The sequence below is a fragment of the Agelaius tricolor genome, unplaced genomic scaffold, assembly GCF_023055355.1.
Source record: "Agelaius tricolor isolate 1412-34295 unplaced genomic scaffold, bAgeTri1.0.p SCAF_48, whole genome shotgun sequence".
NCBI lineage: Eukaryota > Metazoa > Chordata > Aves > Passeriformes > Icteridae > Agelaius > Agelaius tricolor.
In genome coordinates, this window is record NW_027269308.1 from 2,023,647 (window position 1) to 2,039,854 (window position 16,208).

The window sequence follows — 16,208 nt, forward strand, 5'->3', positions numbered from 1 at the left end:
ACACTGACACTGCTTTGGAAAACAGAATGGAGGTGACACGAGACAATCGATTATAACTTGGAAACAAATTTCCATGGGTTTTTTGGTTTTGTGAAAAATGCATGTATTTTATGATTGGCTTTTCGCAAATATTAAAATGAATATTATATGTCTTGTGTTAGAAAGTAATGCTGTATTAATTCTCTTAAGTACTGTGTTAAATATAGTTTTAGGTTATAAAAATTTTTAAAATAGAAACGATGCTATGCAGGATAATTTTTTTAAAGGAAGGGCTCGCAGCGAGATAGCAGCCACAGGACACCTGAATCTTTCAGAGAAAAAGAATTTATGGCCCTCTTATCAGAAGAAACGAACTTCTTCCCGCCTCGAAGGCGCTGTTAGGATTCGGAGGAAGAAGTTGACAATGACCAGACAGAATCCTGTGTTTGAATGGAATTTATGCATCATGTAGGAAGTGTATGAATATGCAACAGGCTGTTGCTTTTAAGGGTTAATCCTGTGTTAACGGGTGTCCTTTTTTAGGCTTTTGCTGCCCAGAAAAAGGTACCCAGACGTCCGTAACTCTTTGTATTTGTTGTCTCATATTGTCCTAATTCAAATTTCCAAATTATTACTTCTCTAATTGTATGACTATTTTTATAACCATTTTATTACTATTAAACTTTTAAAATTTTAAAAACAAGTGATTGGTGTTTTTCAGAGTTTGTTCTGGTGTTTCCGTTTGGTTTGGGTTTTTTGCATGTGTGTGAGGCTTAAATGTGTCCTAAAGTTCTTGTGCATGCATGAGGCTGTAGAGTGGCCTCCACGGGGATCTCCTTGGCTCTGCACAAGCCCAGAGAGCAGCACGGGCACCTCAGGCCGAGCACAAAGGAGCACAGGATGATCTGCAGGGTGCTCTGTGACAACAGGCACTTGGAGCTGTTGTCCAGTGTGTAAGAGCTACATCCCCTCTTCTTCAGATTCTCCTAAAAATGCCCACTGATGTTGTTTTGTATGATGCAGCTCTCCTAAGCCCCTATTACACTGTATCTGCATGAGCATTCACACAGGTGTTTGCTAAAACAATTCTGCTCCAGCTGAAAAGCACTGGGGACCCTGAGCAATAGCAGCAGATAAATGGACATAGAGAGACTTCAGGAGCAGAAGCAGCATTAAATCCATGACAATTGTGGAGATGTGAAAATACAGAAATCCACCAGTGGTAGCAAAGCCCACACATCTCCACTGGGTTCTGCAGAATGGCAGCAAATAATGCACAGGTGTGGAGACCATGAACTAGTTGGTGCTGCACTTATTTGTCAGTGGGCAGAGCTGTGGGAGGCAGGGATTAAGGGTGATTTTGGAACAGGAAGAAGAAAGGGACAGACAAATTCCAGGTGGAGGCAGAGTGGCTCTGCTCTGCTGACCCAAGGAGAGCAGGGAACAAGTTGGAAAGGAGTAGGAAAAAAGAGTTTTGTAAAAGGAAACCTTGCTATATAGGCATTAGTGTTCTTGCCACAGCCCACAGAGCTTAGAGCATGAATATTCATCCCATTTAAATATTCCTGCAAGATGTAAGAAAAATTCCTTTCCATGTGGTTATTTACACAAACATACCCACGAACAAATATAAAAACTGCACAACTACATGTATCATTAAGCAGGATACTCTGTAGATTCTCACATGAACACTTGCAGAATTATATATGATACTTCCAAACATATAGAGACTCTTGTTCTCCATTTGCTTCTTTAAAACTCACAAAATGTAATGAAATTCTCTTTCAAAAGTGCAGAGCCTGCTGTGTGGCTAAGCAAGCCATTATTTGCTTGCTCACAATCATCTCTTCCTTGTGTGTTAGTCACTGATGCATTAATTGCTTATCCAAACTTGAAACGGTTCATGAGTCATTCTGAAGAGAAAGTAAATATGAAGGAGCCCATTTGAATGGAATTCATGTCCTCTGCCTCTTAAAGCTGAAGGTCTGTATTTATTACCTGTCAGAATGAAGTCTTGTTGCCTAATAAATGGGAAAATAGGAAATATGCTGACTAGAGCACCATGTTTTAAGGGATCATTGCATTTTAGTTTTATTTGACCAAATCAGTAGTCAAAGAGAGAAAGGACTGGTCAATTACAAGAGAGAAAGCAGGTGAAAGAGATGTCTAGGTCTGCTGCAGCTGGAGTCAAAAATGAAGTGTGTGGGTTTTGAGGTGGGGAAGGGATTCCAGATCAGATGATTTTAATAACTTGCATTACTAAATGCATGATCTTCAAACAAACACGTTGGTATTCCTTGTCTTGAGGAAAGGAAGGGTATTGGGGAAGATGAAACAGGAAAGCCTTATAAATATGATTGTCTGGCAAAAGATTTTGAGACTATAGAAACTATAAGCAAGATTGAAATGAAAGCAAGCTTTGAGATACCTTAGTTAGTGAACAACTGGAAAACAATGGTGTGGCCCAACTGAAGGTAATCCCCTTTTGAGGAAACAATTCCCTCTGCTTGCAGGCAGGTCCAAGGTTCAGAGCAGACCCTACTAGCTCAGCAGAGGGGTCCAAAGAGGAGTTTTTAGGGTTTAAAATGTAACACAGTATGGTAATGTAATGATTCTTACAGGCTGGATGTAAATGCTATAGGATTTGTATCTTGGACTAGATTGGTTAGTGAGAATTAGACTATTCAACAGAGAAGAAGATTTATTGTATTGTAGCGGGAACCTCGCTCTCTTACGCTCTTCCCCTCTTACTCTCTCCCCCTCTCAGCCTCTCTGCCCCTCTCTTCTCTCGGGCCTGCTCCGAGCAGTGCCTGGCAGCTCCAAGCAGGGCCCTGCACCCAGGCCCTTTGCAATGAGCCGCAGGTTCCACGGCCTGGCTGCAGAGATCTCTCGTCTCCGTCCGTCCCGACCGTCCCACCCGCCAGTGCTCCTGCAGAAGGGGAGAAAGAAGGCATGGAGTTTCCAGGAGTATCCAGATAAATCCACTTTATTCTGGATCAATATGGAATTTTCATGAAGCAAAAGCATTAAGTGGAGGGCTCTTCACCCATTTCTTTTTTTACTAAAATTCTGTGAAAGATACTATTTTGGAGTGTAAAAACTTTCATGTTGAAAACATGAATGTGCTGAGAGAATTTGAAGTCTGGGCCAATGACAATTCACTGTGGAAAATCCAAGTCTAAAACTTTTCAAATTAAATGACCCAGGATGAAGTAGGAAATACAAGTCCTTCCCTTGAACCTTGATTTGCCTCTTCTAGCTCATTCCTGAAAGTGGTAGGCAAAGAGGATCCCACAGAAATCAGAGGAGCATCAGGGTCTATCCCTAAAAGGCAACTGTAGATGGGAAACAACTTGGGAATTAGAGGGACATCAATGAGCCACTTGTGAGTCCAGCTGTTAGTGAAGAGCCCTTTTCCAAAGAAATGCCAGCTTCTCTCAAGGAAGCTGAGCAGCAGGACATTATGGCTGATGTAGCTGGCAGGTACAAAGCAGAGAAAGCGGGAAATTTCTGGAAATGAACCCTGTCTTCACTGATGACAGCAGGATGAAGAACCCATTTCATCAGACTCTGGCTCTTAGTAAGAAAGGAAGAAAGCTCTATTTATGATATCAGGCCCAGCTGTTCATGGTCAGAGGTGGTATCAGCTGCTCAGCAGAAGGCACAGCTTTAACTCCAGCTCATCATGCCTGGAGGCAGCCCTGGAAGTGCTCCTGCACTTCAGCTGGTGCCAGGGCACAGGGACACCCGCACACCCTCCCTAGACCCCTGTATGCCATAAAACTAAAGGCATCTCCCCAGCCAACCCTCCAATCCAGCACTTAGCATAGAGCATGTCACTGCCAGTGACATCTGCATGAAAAAATACAGAGAAAAGTGCAATTACAAAACATACTGGGGGCTCAATATAATACAGGAAAAATTCAGATTTTGGTACTTACCTTCATAAATGAGCATACCTACTAGCTCTTTTCCCTAAATCGTGGTTAAAAGTCTGCACTTTCCATAGCAGTGTCCTAAAATTCTTCCATTCATGCATTCCCAGCTAGCAGAGCTCTCACACAGCCTGTTTTTTCTCTGAAGTGTAAGGAAGGACTTAGTTCAGATGAACTGTGCTGCCTCCTCTGAAAGATATAAAATGATGGAAATAATATCTGCAAAGTCATAGGTTCTTTAAGGCAGGCCTCTGGTATGTAAAATAGGGAGTGTTTACATTTAGCATCATGTGCACATAAGATAACAATCAAACCATGTTCTTACCTTCATGAAAAATAGTTTTTGTGCTCCCAGATATGGCACAGCCAAATAAGGCTGAGCTCAGACACAAATGCGTTCCTCACCACACAAATGGCCAAACAAATGACAGCTGCCGGTGACACTTTTCCTGCGGTCCCGAGTGCCCCAAGCGCGGATCCAAGCGGCGTCTCACCTGCTCAGCTCTTTCCGGCCCGCGGATCCGAGCCCGTCCCGGAGCGTCAGGAGCAGGGATGGGAGCTCAGCAGCTCGGGCTCGATGCCGTGTGCTCCGCTCGGAGCTCCGAGAGCTCCTGCGGGGCCGGAGCAGCCCCGGGCAGCGGGAGCAGCTCCTGCTGCGGCAGCCGGGCAGCCTCTCCCCAGACACACAGGTGACTGCACACCCGTGCATTCAGGGCCAGCTCCATTCTGCTGCCCTGGGGCTGGCGCTCTCCACTGTGTTGCTGTTAGTGCACATTGGTGTGTTGGTCCTGGAAACACCCAGGAACAGGCAACTCTCAGGCACACATTCTGCTCCCAGGGATGTGCTGCACAGTCCCTGCCTGTTCCAAACACCAATTTGGTTTTGTTCTGAGAGCTGTGTTTTCCATCTCAGGGTTTGACCAGCTGATTGCCCCCGTTGATTATTTTCATTCAGCATTTGTGGATTTCACACATTTGCAGTTGTGCTGACTGCTCCTTCCAGCTGCGCAAGGACAGCCAGTGTGGACCTTTTCCTATGTAAAATGCATTGGGTGAGGACTGTTGGGCTGGAGGGCCCTTCTGTAATGTTATTGCCCCAATTCCTTCTGCTGAGAAAGATAATTGGATTCAGGCAGTTAATCCATTTTGTAGATGCTGCAAAATCTAATCTGTGACAAACACATGATCAAGTATATGGGAATTGGTGTCAGTTCCTTTCTTCCTTCCCAAAGTAGGAAAGCCATTTTTTCTAAAATCCTCTAGCAAATGGCTGTTCCATACTGGAACTTCTCAGCATTAAAAAATTGCATTGACTTCTCTCTAAAATATTTCTCTGGATTTTCTTTCTCTCTTTTAAACTCTCATTGCAATCTAGATGGAAACCAATGTTCAAATGGCAGAATTTCTCTGCCAGTCCAAATACAGCAATTTGCCTAAACATAATTAAACTGAAGTTTGGTGCAAACCTACACAGGCCTATGTAGATAAGAAAAAGATGAATACTGATTATTCCTATGCAGTATAGAGAAAAAATAACCTATGGTTAAATCATGTAATGTGATATATCATATTTATTTATTTATTAAATAATGAAATCTGTTTATTATTTTTATATATCATGTAGCGCTAAATCCTGGTTTATTGTTTTCCTATTAAAATGTCATTGGTGGATGACATAAAGCAATGAATCAAATTAAGAAAAAAATTTTGAATATTTTTCTGACAAGATTTTTTTAAGATTCAGAGGTAAATAACAATCATCTGATACAAGAAGTTGGTGAAACTGCATTTTGCCCGTTAGTCAGAATCTTTGATTAGCTCTATCCAGTGATTTCTAGATCTGGCTGAAATGAAGTAGCTTTTTACAGACAGTATATGGAAACTTTGAGGGAGAGATTAAAAAAAGGCATTGACAGATCCTGGTATCTGATTGATTGGGTATTTAGCCATGTGCATAAGCACATGAACTGCATGGAGTTCATGTGCATGTGACATGTCACTGCATGTCACTGCATGTGAGAGGATTCATTTGCCTAAAGGATCTGGCTTAACTTGGAATGCACAATTTGGAAAGAAGATTCCGTGGACATAGACTGTGACCGTGGTCACAAGGGTTCTCAGGATGAAGAAGAGACGAGAATGTTGACTCCATGATCAGAAGGCTTGATTTATTATTTTATGATATATGTTACATCAAGACTATACTAAAAAACAATACAAAGGAAAAGGTTTCTTCAGAAGCTAGCTAAGCTAAGAATAGAAAAGAATGAATAACAAAGATCTGTGTCTCAGACAGAGCAAGAGCCAGCTCTGCCATGAGTGGTCAGGAAATCCAAACATCCACAGGAGACCAATCACAGGACTACCTGTTGCATTCCACAGCAGCAGATAACCATTGTTTACTTTTGGTTGCTGAAACTGCAGCTTCTCACAAGGAAAAATCCTAAGAAAGGATTTTTCATGAAAGACGTCTGCGACACAGGAGCACCTGGAAGCTACTGCCAAGGACAAAAGTCTCACTCTTGCTGGTTTTGACACGGAGTTTTTGGTAGGATTTTGATCTACATCTACAGGAACTGGATTTTTAGATACAAAGTGCCTTCAAGCAACATTTCTAAGCATAGTGGGCAAGGAAGTCCAGATACTAATGAGTTGTGGTTGGTTTTAACTCTGTGGAACATCTGGTACAATATCCCACAACGTGTTATTTTTGACTCTTTCAGGCGTTTAAAAGTCAGGCTTATTCTTGTCAACACTTTTCTTTCCTCCCTTCAGAAATCTGCATGCCCAGGTACTCAATTCTTTCTCAGTTTGTTGACAAGCTACCTGTCAGACAATACTTGTCTCTTGACCCAGAGATGGGCAACTGTCACCATTAGGCCGGACGTGGCATACACACGTGATCAGGGTCCAAGAAGAAAAAAGTTTTCTTTATTCTGCGTGATCTCCAGCTTATACACTCTTAACCAAGCGTGATCTTAAGTCACTGACTACACCACCATAACTTCTTATATCCATTGGTGCAAAGCAATTAACGTCAATAGAATTGGCAAAAGTTTTACAGAAATTTATAAGGCAAGTATACACATCTACTTAGGCACTAGTCTAGCTTACAAAAATTTCATCTCTCTTTTCTAACTGGTTTCCATGCTGACGGCCTTGTCTTCTTCCTTGCTATGGATACACTGAAAACCCATCAATTGGGATGTCTTCTATGAACTCAGCTTTGCTTGCAGGCCAGCTGTCAAGGCCCTCCATAGGTCAGCACGCACCCACGTGCTTGAGAAGTGACTGCAGCCTAAAATACTCCTGGAAATTTATTATCTTTGCTTCTTTTCCCCCTTAAATGTCATTGAAGAAGTGAGACTTTTCAGAACCAGCTAGCATGCCACCTAGAAGAAGCAGACTTTTGCTTTCAGTCAAAGCTTTTGGGACCAAAAGGCGCGTTTGCTTGGATTCCTTGGATGCCGCTTGGGTTGGCCCATTTTCTGAGTTCCCCTGGGATGCCTTGAGCACTGCCTTATGGACTGGGAGGACATTTTCTGCTGCTTTATGAGTGAGGAGAACTTCCCAGGCTTTTCTTTCGCATCAGCTGTACAGAAGGTTGCCTTGCTGGGCACAAGGAAGCCATAGAACAGCTGCTATTGTGAGGTCAAGGGAGCGGTGCCACGTCACAGTGCTGTCAGCACAGCGTTGCCCCGGTGCACGCAAGGCCTGCTTGTCCAGAGCGGCTCTTCCGCTGGCTCCCTGCAGGAGGATCCTTGTGCTCAAGGAGTTCTCAGCAGACGGCCTGCACCCCGAGAGGAGTCTGGGCTTTGCCTTGGCTGGCATTCAGTGTGCAAACCCGCACAGCGCTGCCAAAATGATCGGGCAGGTCTGTGCCGCGGTTTGCACGGTCTTTTCTGTTGTCTATTCTGGCTACTACCTGACCCAGCTGACTCGTAAGTAAAGGTTTCTCCTGGGGCTGGCATCACCCGGCTTTTGCTTGACTCTGCTCTTTATGCCACAGCAGTGACCGAGTTTATTTGGGAACAAAATGGCCATGAAGATGCCACCGCTTTGGTCAATGTCCTGCCAGCAGCATCAGCTAAAAAGGGGGCATCTGTGTACTGGGGGGCGGGTGCAGAGTATTTGCCCTGCAACCTGCAGCGGTTGCCTTCCCTCCCCGAGAGAGTGCGCGGCACTGGAGTCTGTCATTTCCTCCGCTTGCTGCTTCAAGCAAGACAAGCTGCTGATTGCAGACTCGGAGGGGAGATGCTCAGAAGTACTGCTAGCAACTCAGTGGCTCTCTCCAGGAGCGAAGGAAAGCGCCTTTCGCTCCCAATCCTGCCCCTTAGAGGCCTTGGCTGTGTGACTTGACCCCTTGATGGTGTGCCAAGACTGCGATTGCCTTGGCTCTGCAGCACAAAGTCCAGTGCAGGGAGGGTTTGCTGCTGAGCCCAGCAGCTGTTCCTGGGCTGCTTCAGCAGGGAGCTGCCACAGGGAAGGGGCCCTTTGGGGAAGCTTTGCTGGGCTACCATCTTCAGCCAAGGCATGGGAATTAGGGCATGCCATTTAAAAGAATCTACATCTAAAATGCAGGAAAGAGAAGAGGAAAATGCTGCTTGAGCTGTTGGGCACGAGGGAAGCTCAGAGTGTTGAAGAGCAAGGGGCATTTCCAGCAGCATGTTTCTATTTCTCTCTTGGCAAAAGAGGCCCAAATGTAGACAGAGCCTACTCTAGCGTCCTTGTTGTTCTCTTGCCTGCTGTGGGAAAGAGCTGTTGCTCCTGGAGGCCTGTTGGGAAAGGGAAATGCTCTGTGTTGGGACTGCCTTGTGCTGTGGGAGTGGCCAGCACAGGCACTTTTCTAAGGGCCTCTGGTTCCTTTTCCCTTGCTCGCTGCAGGTCACCTGACACGCGGATGGAGGCAAGCCTGGCCTTTGGTGAGTGGCAAAGGAAGCTGGGACGTTGCTGGCGTGTGACAATGGGGCGGCAATTCTGCCAGCTTGGCCTCTTGCAGTCCAGTGTGGAGTGCCAGCGTGGGAGGCTGAAAGAAAGGCCAAGTGCCCCGTGGCATCAGCAGTAGCAAAGGGAGCACTGGCTGTTTGCTGATTTTGCAGGGAAGAGCCTTTCAAGAGATGAAAGGCAAATGGGACAGCTGCAAGGCATCTTGCTGCTTCTAGGCAGCAGGGAAGCTGAAATGCACAGCAAGATGGGAGTAGCACCTCATTCAGCCAACTTCCTGGGCTTTTCATGACTCAGAGTCCCACTTGTATCAAAGTCTACCATTTCCCCTTCTTCTGGGTCCTTTCCCAGCTCAACCGAAAGCAGCTCCTGAGGGATTGCCTTTTGCCCATCTGTCTCACTTCTGTCTGTCTGCAGGGCTCAACAGCAGGGTCAGCAGCTCCTCTGGCTGCCTCTGGCATTGAGGAAGAGGCTGAAGAGGAGCAAAGGAGCATCAAGCCTCCAGCTGCTCTCCCTGCACAGCCTGAGCTTGCAGAGCCGGTAAGTGGCAGTGAGCTTGGCACTGCCTTTGGTGCAGGGCCAGGCTTCCAGTTTTGGAGCAGCCCTTGTTGCTCGTGGCTGAAGATGCTGGCGGCTGTGTGCCTGCCGGGACCTAGTGCTGCTTCAGGCAAGCCAGGGAGCCCTGGCCAATGGGGTCTGAAGTTTGGCATATGAGCTGGAATGCTGAGAGGGCCCGAGAATGTCTCTTGGCATCAGACCGGAGGCAGCATTCAATGATTCTCAGTGTAGCAGTCAGCCCCGTGTGCCCATTGTCAGTGCAGGCTGCCTGTGGTCAGCGGACGGAGCGGCCCAAAGACGCAGTTGCCGGCCTTGCAGGGGACCTGGCAGACACTGGCCCCTGGAAGGGACCTGCCCTCTCCGTGGACTAATTAGCTTCAGGCTGTGCTTCACTTCATGCCGGTCAGAGCAGCCTTTGGAGAGGAGAATCCTTGGCAGCCCTACATTGTGAAGGGCGCGTGGGTCTGGGCAGGGCAGGAAGGCGTCTCCGAAGGGCCGCTCCCTAAAGGCTGCCATGGACAGGGGCAATGCGTGAAAAGGATCAGAGAAGGGCCATGCTGCGGGCTTCTGAGCAGAGCACTGCATGCCAGTTGCGGGCTGATTTCATTGCCCAGGGAAAGACAGGAGGAGGAAAGCAACAAGGCTCTGGGGAACTGCTCTGATGTCTTTCTGGATCTTGGCAGCCCCATGGATCCCTTGTTGCCAGTGTCTTGCAGAAAAGCTGAAAACATGGAGCATGGAGGTGGCCCTGAGGGGCTGGATCCAAGTAGCCTTTGGGCTTTTGCCAAAGTTGCCTTTGAGAAGGGGACATGGGAAAGGCCCCAGCTGGAGAGGCCTGGCGGTGGCTGACAGCACCTTCCCAAGGCCTTGCTTTGGCCGTGCACTCGGCGGGGCATGTGTGCCAGGCACCCTTCTGACGGGCAATCCTTTCTGGTCCCAGCTCAACACAGGCTCTGCAATTCAACCTGGTGCCGCTGGACCAGCGTGGCCTGCAGCAGCCAGCTCACCCCCCGCTGCTGGCACTTCCTGCAGCAGCGCAGCCCAGCAGCCCGAGATGAGGCAGGAGCAGGGCCGGAAGACACTGAGTAAGTCGGCTGCATTTCTTGTCTGCCAGAGCAGTGTGTTGTGTGTGTGTCTGGGTGTAGGCTGTGCCAGAAGTTGCCCCTCGCTCTCAGAGGCGCTTAGGCCTCTCAGCAGAAGCTGTTGTTGTGCTTTGAGGCAGCGCGGCAGCGCTCAGGGACTTCCTGCTGCCTGTGAGGGCGGCTGGGCCTGGCTTGGCTCTGCCTGGGCTGCCTTGTGTGCCAAAGACAAAAGCAGAGATTGTTTCTGCTTGAGCAGAAGGCTGGCACCTAGCAAGTGACTAGGCCCGGGGGGGCTCTCTGGCCCCAGCTGTTTTCGGGCTCCCGTTCTTACACCTCCTCTGGCTCAGACACTTTGTGGCCCTGGCAGTGGACCTGCCAGTGATGGTGGCTGTGACTGCAGAGGCTGCAAAGGCCCTTGGTGACCTCTTAGGGCCCTCTTCTTAAGGTCTCATCATTTTGGCTTATGGCATGGGATGCTGCGCTTGAAAGAAATCAAGGCCTTCTGGGAAAGGCCACCTGATGAAAGGTGGAGAAGATGGCCCTCCCACTTGCTGGTCTCAGCAGCTGGAAGCCAGGCGACCGCAAAGGGCCCAGAGCTGCCGGCAGCGGGGCTGCCTTTGGGAGGGTGTGGGGAGCGGCGTCTCTGTGTGCGAGTGAGCGCCCTGCGCTGCTTTTGTCTTTCAGGGAGCATTGTGAGTCCGGGCCAGCCAATGAGCAAATACACGGCATTTGAAGAACTGGGACGAGGGTAAGCGTGGCGTTGGTTCCTTTTACAAAAGTGTGGGCCAGGTCTTTGGCTGGTGCAATATCAAGCGTGAAGTCAGGCAAGCTCCAATCATGGTCAGGCTCTGGCTTTACCTCCTGTCGCCTGCCTGGACTGCTGGGTCAGAGCAATCCGAAGGCCCCATCAAAGACAAGTTGATGCTGGCATTGTCTTGCTTGCAGGAAGGAGGAGCAGGAGCTGGGAAGCCCTCTGCCCCTGCATCTTTCTGGCCTGAAAGAGCACCTTGCCATTCAAGAAATGTCAGATTCTCAAGGACAGTCTTCTGACTCTAATTGTTCTCACTCTTTTGACACACACATGCATGCACACCCGCACAAGGAGGACTGTTCCCTTAGGTTTGGAAATGACCTGGCTGGGCGTGCACATTGGTGATTTCCAGCGGCCCTTGGTCTTTATGCTGCACCTTAGTGTTCCCTTGGACAGGCTGCCCCGCAGGGCAGAGGGCTCACGGGCCGACGTGCTGTTGGCCGAAGAGACGCCGCAGCCAGGCGTTTTCTAAGGAAGGCGTGCAGGCAGCCTGGGGAGATCTGCTGCCTAGGCTTGATTTCAGTGCCAAGGGATAAAGGGCTCTTTCTGCTGCTTTTGTCTTTCCAGGGGCTTTGGAGCTGTTTATAAAGCCCTTGACACCAGCAGTGGACAACAGGTAAAGTGCCAACAGCCCCATGCCATTTTGCAGCTCTGGAGCGCTTTCCCCGCTGCTGTGAGCCCTGCCTGGAGGTTTGGGTGGCAGCTCCATGTCTGCAGCAGAGGCTGTTCCTCTGAAGTACACTCTAGGCTCAGGGGGCAGAATGCATTTGGGATGGCCTTTGGTGCTTCTGCTAAGCTCTGCTGTCTAGTGACAAGGCCCTTTGGCCCAGCCCGCTGCCTCATTGCAGCAGCACTCGCTCCGTGCTGCTTGTCATCTCGAGCAGGGGGCGTCTTCTCAAGGTAAACGGTGGCCAATGTCATTTCAGGTGGCAATCAAGATCATGTCGCTTGAGGAGGAGATGTCCGAGGAGCTGGCTGCCAATGAAATCCTGGCCATGAGGGACAACAGGAGTCCCAATATCGTTACCTACTTAGACAGGTTGGCGTATTCTCCTGTCAATGTAGCTTTAGCTAGTGCAAGCCCGAAGAGACGATGCCCTTTGGTCACTGGCAGAGAAGGGAGCTGGTGGTGATTTCTCTGCTGGTCTCCAGAGCGTGGCAGGAGGTGGAGCTGGTGATCATGAATCTCGTGTGGCACACGTAGCTTGGAGAGCAGTTGCAAAAACCTGGCTCGGGCCCTCAGCTGACTGAGGCTGTGCCCATTGCTGTCTCTCCATGCCGTGGTTTTCTTCTTTCAGCTACCTGGTGGATGCGGAGCTCTGGCTGGCCATGGAGTTCATGGACGGCGGCACCTTGTTTGATGTGCTCAGCGCAGTGTACCCGGAGGAAGGACAGATAGGCGCTGTCTGTCGGGAGGTGAGGGATCCCGCTTGTGCTTCCCCAAGCCTGCCCAGGATGCTGCTTGCCAGCTGGAGGTTAAGGACAGCCGGGATTTCTTGCTCTCACCTTTCTTTTGCTGCTGCTGCTGCTGCTGCTGTCACCACATACAGGAGAAGAGCGAGCATGGGAAGTGAACTGCCTGCCGCTGTCCCCGCACTCCTCAGGCTCTGTTCTTGCACTCTTCCATCCTGTCTGTCCTCTGGCGCTGGTGCTGGCTCACTCGCTTGGGTTCACTTGCTTCCTCTTCTTAGCTTTGCCTGGGAATGTTAGCCTGGAGCCTGTCTGTCTGTCCTACATTCCTTGCCACGGGAAGGCAGCATGCAGGCGGCAGAATTTCAAGCTAAGGCCAAAGAGCCGTCCTCAGCTGCAAAGGATAGCATTGCAGCCCGCATGGCGACGGATTCTGGAACAGCTCTAAGGTGCTGCTTCCTCCTCTGCTGCCACTAGGCTTCCCCAAAAATCTTTGCCGTGCCGCCTCCCAGCCAAAGGTGACGCGCTTCCTACCCAAGGCCGGCGGAACTTTTGGGAGCCCGGATGCCTTCGCTTGGAATCGAGAAAAAAACTTCCAAGAGTGTTGAAGCAGCAAGCTCTTCTTCGTGACAGCACCATGATGCTGTGCCCTCGCTCACAATTCCCTGAGAAAGCCGTCTATCCCGTTGAGCTCTTTCCTTTCTGGTGGGATGAAATCCGATCCTGTTCGTTAACTTTCCCTCCCTCCTTTTTCTCTCTCAGTGCCTGCAAGGACTGCATTTCCTTCATTCCCGCCAAGTCATCCACAGAGACATCAAAAGCAACAACGTCCTTGTGGGCATGGATGGATCTGTCAAGTTGGGTGGGTATCCCTGCTGGGCTGCAGCATTTGCAGCACCTGCCGTGCGCTTGCATTTGGGTGACTGCCACTTGGGCAGAAGCGCCGCTTGGCCAGTGCGTGAATGGTGAGGGTGTTGTGGAAGTGGCCGATGCCTTCTTTGCCTGGCTCCAGGCACGTGGAAGGAGAGCTCAGCTGCTTTTTCAGCTCGATTCAGCATGGCCTGGTCAGGCTTGGAGTGGGCAATGGTTTTGGCCGCTTTGCCAGTGGCAGCTGGCTTTGACAGGCTTTGTTTTTGGCCTCAGGTGACTTTGGCCTCTGTGCTCAGCTCAGCCCTGAGCGCAGCAAGCGCAGCTCCAGCGTCGGCACTCCCAGCTGGATGGCACCGGAGGTGGTGAGAGGAGAAGCCTACGGCCCCAAAGTGGACATCTGGTCCCTGGGCATCATGGGGCTGGAAATGGTGGAAGGGGAAGCTCCTTACGAGCGGGAAGCCCGTCTAAGGGTAAGGTGCAGCTTAGCAAGAGGGCTCTGTGTGGAGAGAGCTGATGTGGCTAGCAAAGGAGCAGGTGCAGTGTCCTCTTGCATCCATGTGCTGTAGGTTTTTGAACTGATAGAAAGGAACGGGCCCCCAAAACTGCAGAACCCCAGGCACCACTCGGCTCTCCTGCGCGACTTCCTCCGCTGCTGCCTGCAGGCAGACGAGGACAGGCGCTGGTCTGCCCAGGAACTCCTGCAGGTAAGAAAAGCAAAGGGGCAAAAAGCCCTGTCAGCTGAGGACACCTGCATGAAGGCATGAGGAGGAGTGTGGGCCACGTGGCGCAGGCAGCTGCCAGCACAGGAAGGCGCAGGGGGACATGCTGCCCTCGGTGCTCTTTGTGTGTCTTCCTGGTAGCCAGGGAATCCTGCTTGAGCCCGTGAGGATGGGATCCTGGAAAGTAAGAGTTCCTTTCTTTGTTCTTTTTCCTCTGGGCAGCATCCCTTTGTTACCTCCGGCGATCCTGCCTCCAGCCTGGCTGCTCTGATCACCTCAGCCAAGCAAGTGCAGGAAGACTGGAGAGGAGACACCTGCGCCTGAGGAGGCCCTTATGCCCCGCCAGCCGAGAGGAGGGAAAAGGGGATGTGTCATCTTTGGGCAGAGCTCCAGCCATCCTCCGGGTATTAAGAGGAGCTGTGCCATAGATAGGAAATATGATTTTTTTTTTTTCGTATTTGCTCAGTTTAGGTGTTTGGTTAGGTTAGGTTAGGTAAGGTAAGGTAAGGTAAGGTAAGGTAAGGTAAGGTAAGGTTAGGTTAGGTTTGGTTAGATTAGGTTTGGTTAGGTGTGTGCTAGGTTCAATTTAAAGCTCTGTTGTTTTTTCTTTCTCAAAGAGATGAAAGTTTAAAAGAATTAGGAGATATAGGGATCAACATTGAAGGGCTATGGAACATAGATAGCTTAGATAATAGAGGATTGTTTAGCTTAGAATAGAGTGTTGTTAATTTAGGCAAGCTCTGAGGTATCTTGGAAGTAGAAATGAAAGAATTGTCATAAGAAGAATTAAGCTGTGAGAGGAAAAGCTGGGCTGCAGCCGAACTGGAGCCTGCAGGCGCTCCAAGCTGTCAGCCTGAACAGGCCACCTGCAGGACAGAAGGAAGAAGATGGAGAAGTAGCGAGGGGATCCTTTGTTTCAGCCCGAGTGAGAATAAAAGTCTAAAATATCCAGAGTGTTGTAAGACTGCCTTCCTTGCCAGGCTGTAGCTAAGTGGACGGTCCCCTTCAGAGGCCCAAAGAACATAGTGAGGTAAGCAGCTTTGCTTGCCTGAAGCGTGGAATGCCCGCGGGAAGCTGCCAGACTTGCGGGTAATGAACGCCAGGTAATGAGCTCCCATTCAGGACAACACCAGGAGGCAGATGTGCACTCCTTTCTGGGCCTCTTGTCGTGAAGATGTCAGGGTGATCAGCGGGAATGACCATTTTGTTCCCAGCCTCCTCTCACTATGTCCCCTATGGGATGGAATGGCATTCTCATAGCGGCAGCTGGCCCTTCCTCCCGGCTTCTCTTTTCCCCCCTTTTCAGCCCAGAGCCCCAGGGACCATCTGGGCCAGCCTGATCCCCCACGGCTGTGTGCAACCACCAGGGCCTCCTGCACAGCCCCATTGCCACTCTGCTGCCTCCTTGGCCTTTTCCCACATCTGGGCCAGCCTGCTCTTGCCAGCTGTTGGGCACACACACACACAGCATACCGCACCTGTCAGGGAGCAATTTGATGCAGGAGCCCCTGCTAAGCACGGCTCACCAGCCCGGCACTTTTCCCACCGAGCTGTGGCTCCATTTGGACTCCATCTGCAGGGATACCCACTGTGAGGGACCGCTCAGGGACTGGATGCTCCCTGCCTGGTGCCCACAGGCCTGATTTCCACGCCTCCCCATTCCTCCTAGCCCTAAGGCTGCCTCAGCCTTCTAAACACAAGTTTTCTTACTCTAATGCCTTCCTGTGCTTTACTTCATACTCTAAGCAGGAGTACACAGTTTTGATTGTCTTTATTCTAGAATTAAGAACAATAAGTTGGAAGTGCTGCTAGAGTTTGTCATTTTGAACTTGAAGCAACTGCAAAAAGTAGAGAAGCTTTCGCTGCAGCTTTTCAGTTAATTTGAAGTCTCCTTCCTCTT

The 16,208-nt window shown here is 49.7% G+C and overlaps 1 protein-coding gene across 1 annotated transcript; it reads left to right on the top strand.

Moving 5' to 3' along the window:
- The first annotated feature begins 7,776 nt into the window (after positions 1–7,776).
- Positions 7,777–14,632, top strand: LOC139604262 (serine/threonine-protein kinase PAK 3-like). The gene is made up of 13 exons (XM_071455356.1): positions 7,777–7,855; positions 8,799–8,836; positions 9,276–9,402; positions 9,461–9,472; positions 10,367–10,501; positions 11,183–11,246; positions 11,877–11,925; positions 12,236–12,348; positions 12,608–12,725; positions 13,482–13,581; positions 13,863–14,059; positions 14,156–14,293; positions 14,531–14,632. Exons 1-13 carry the CDS (start codon positions 7,777–7,779, stop codon positions 14,630–14,632), a joined length of 1,272 nt encoding a protein of 423 aa, XP_071311457.1.
- The last annotated feature ends 1,576 nt before the right edge of the window (positions 14,633–16,208 follow it).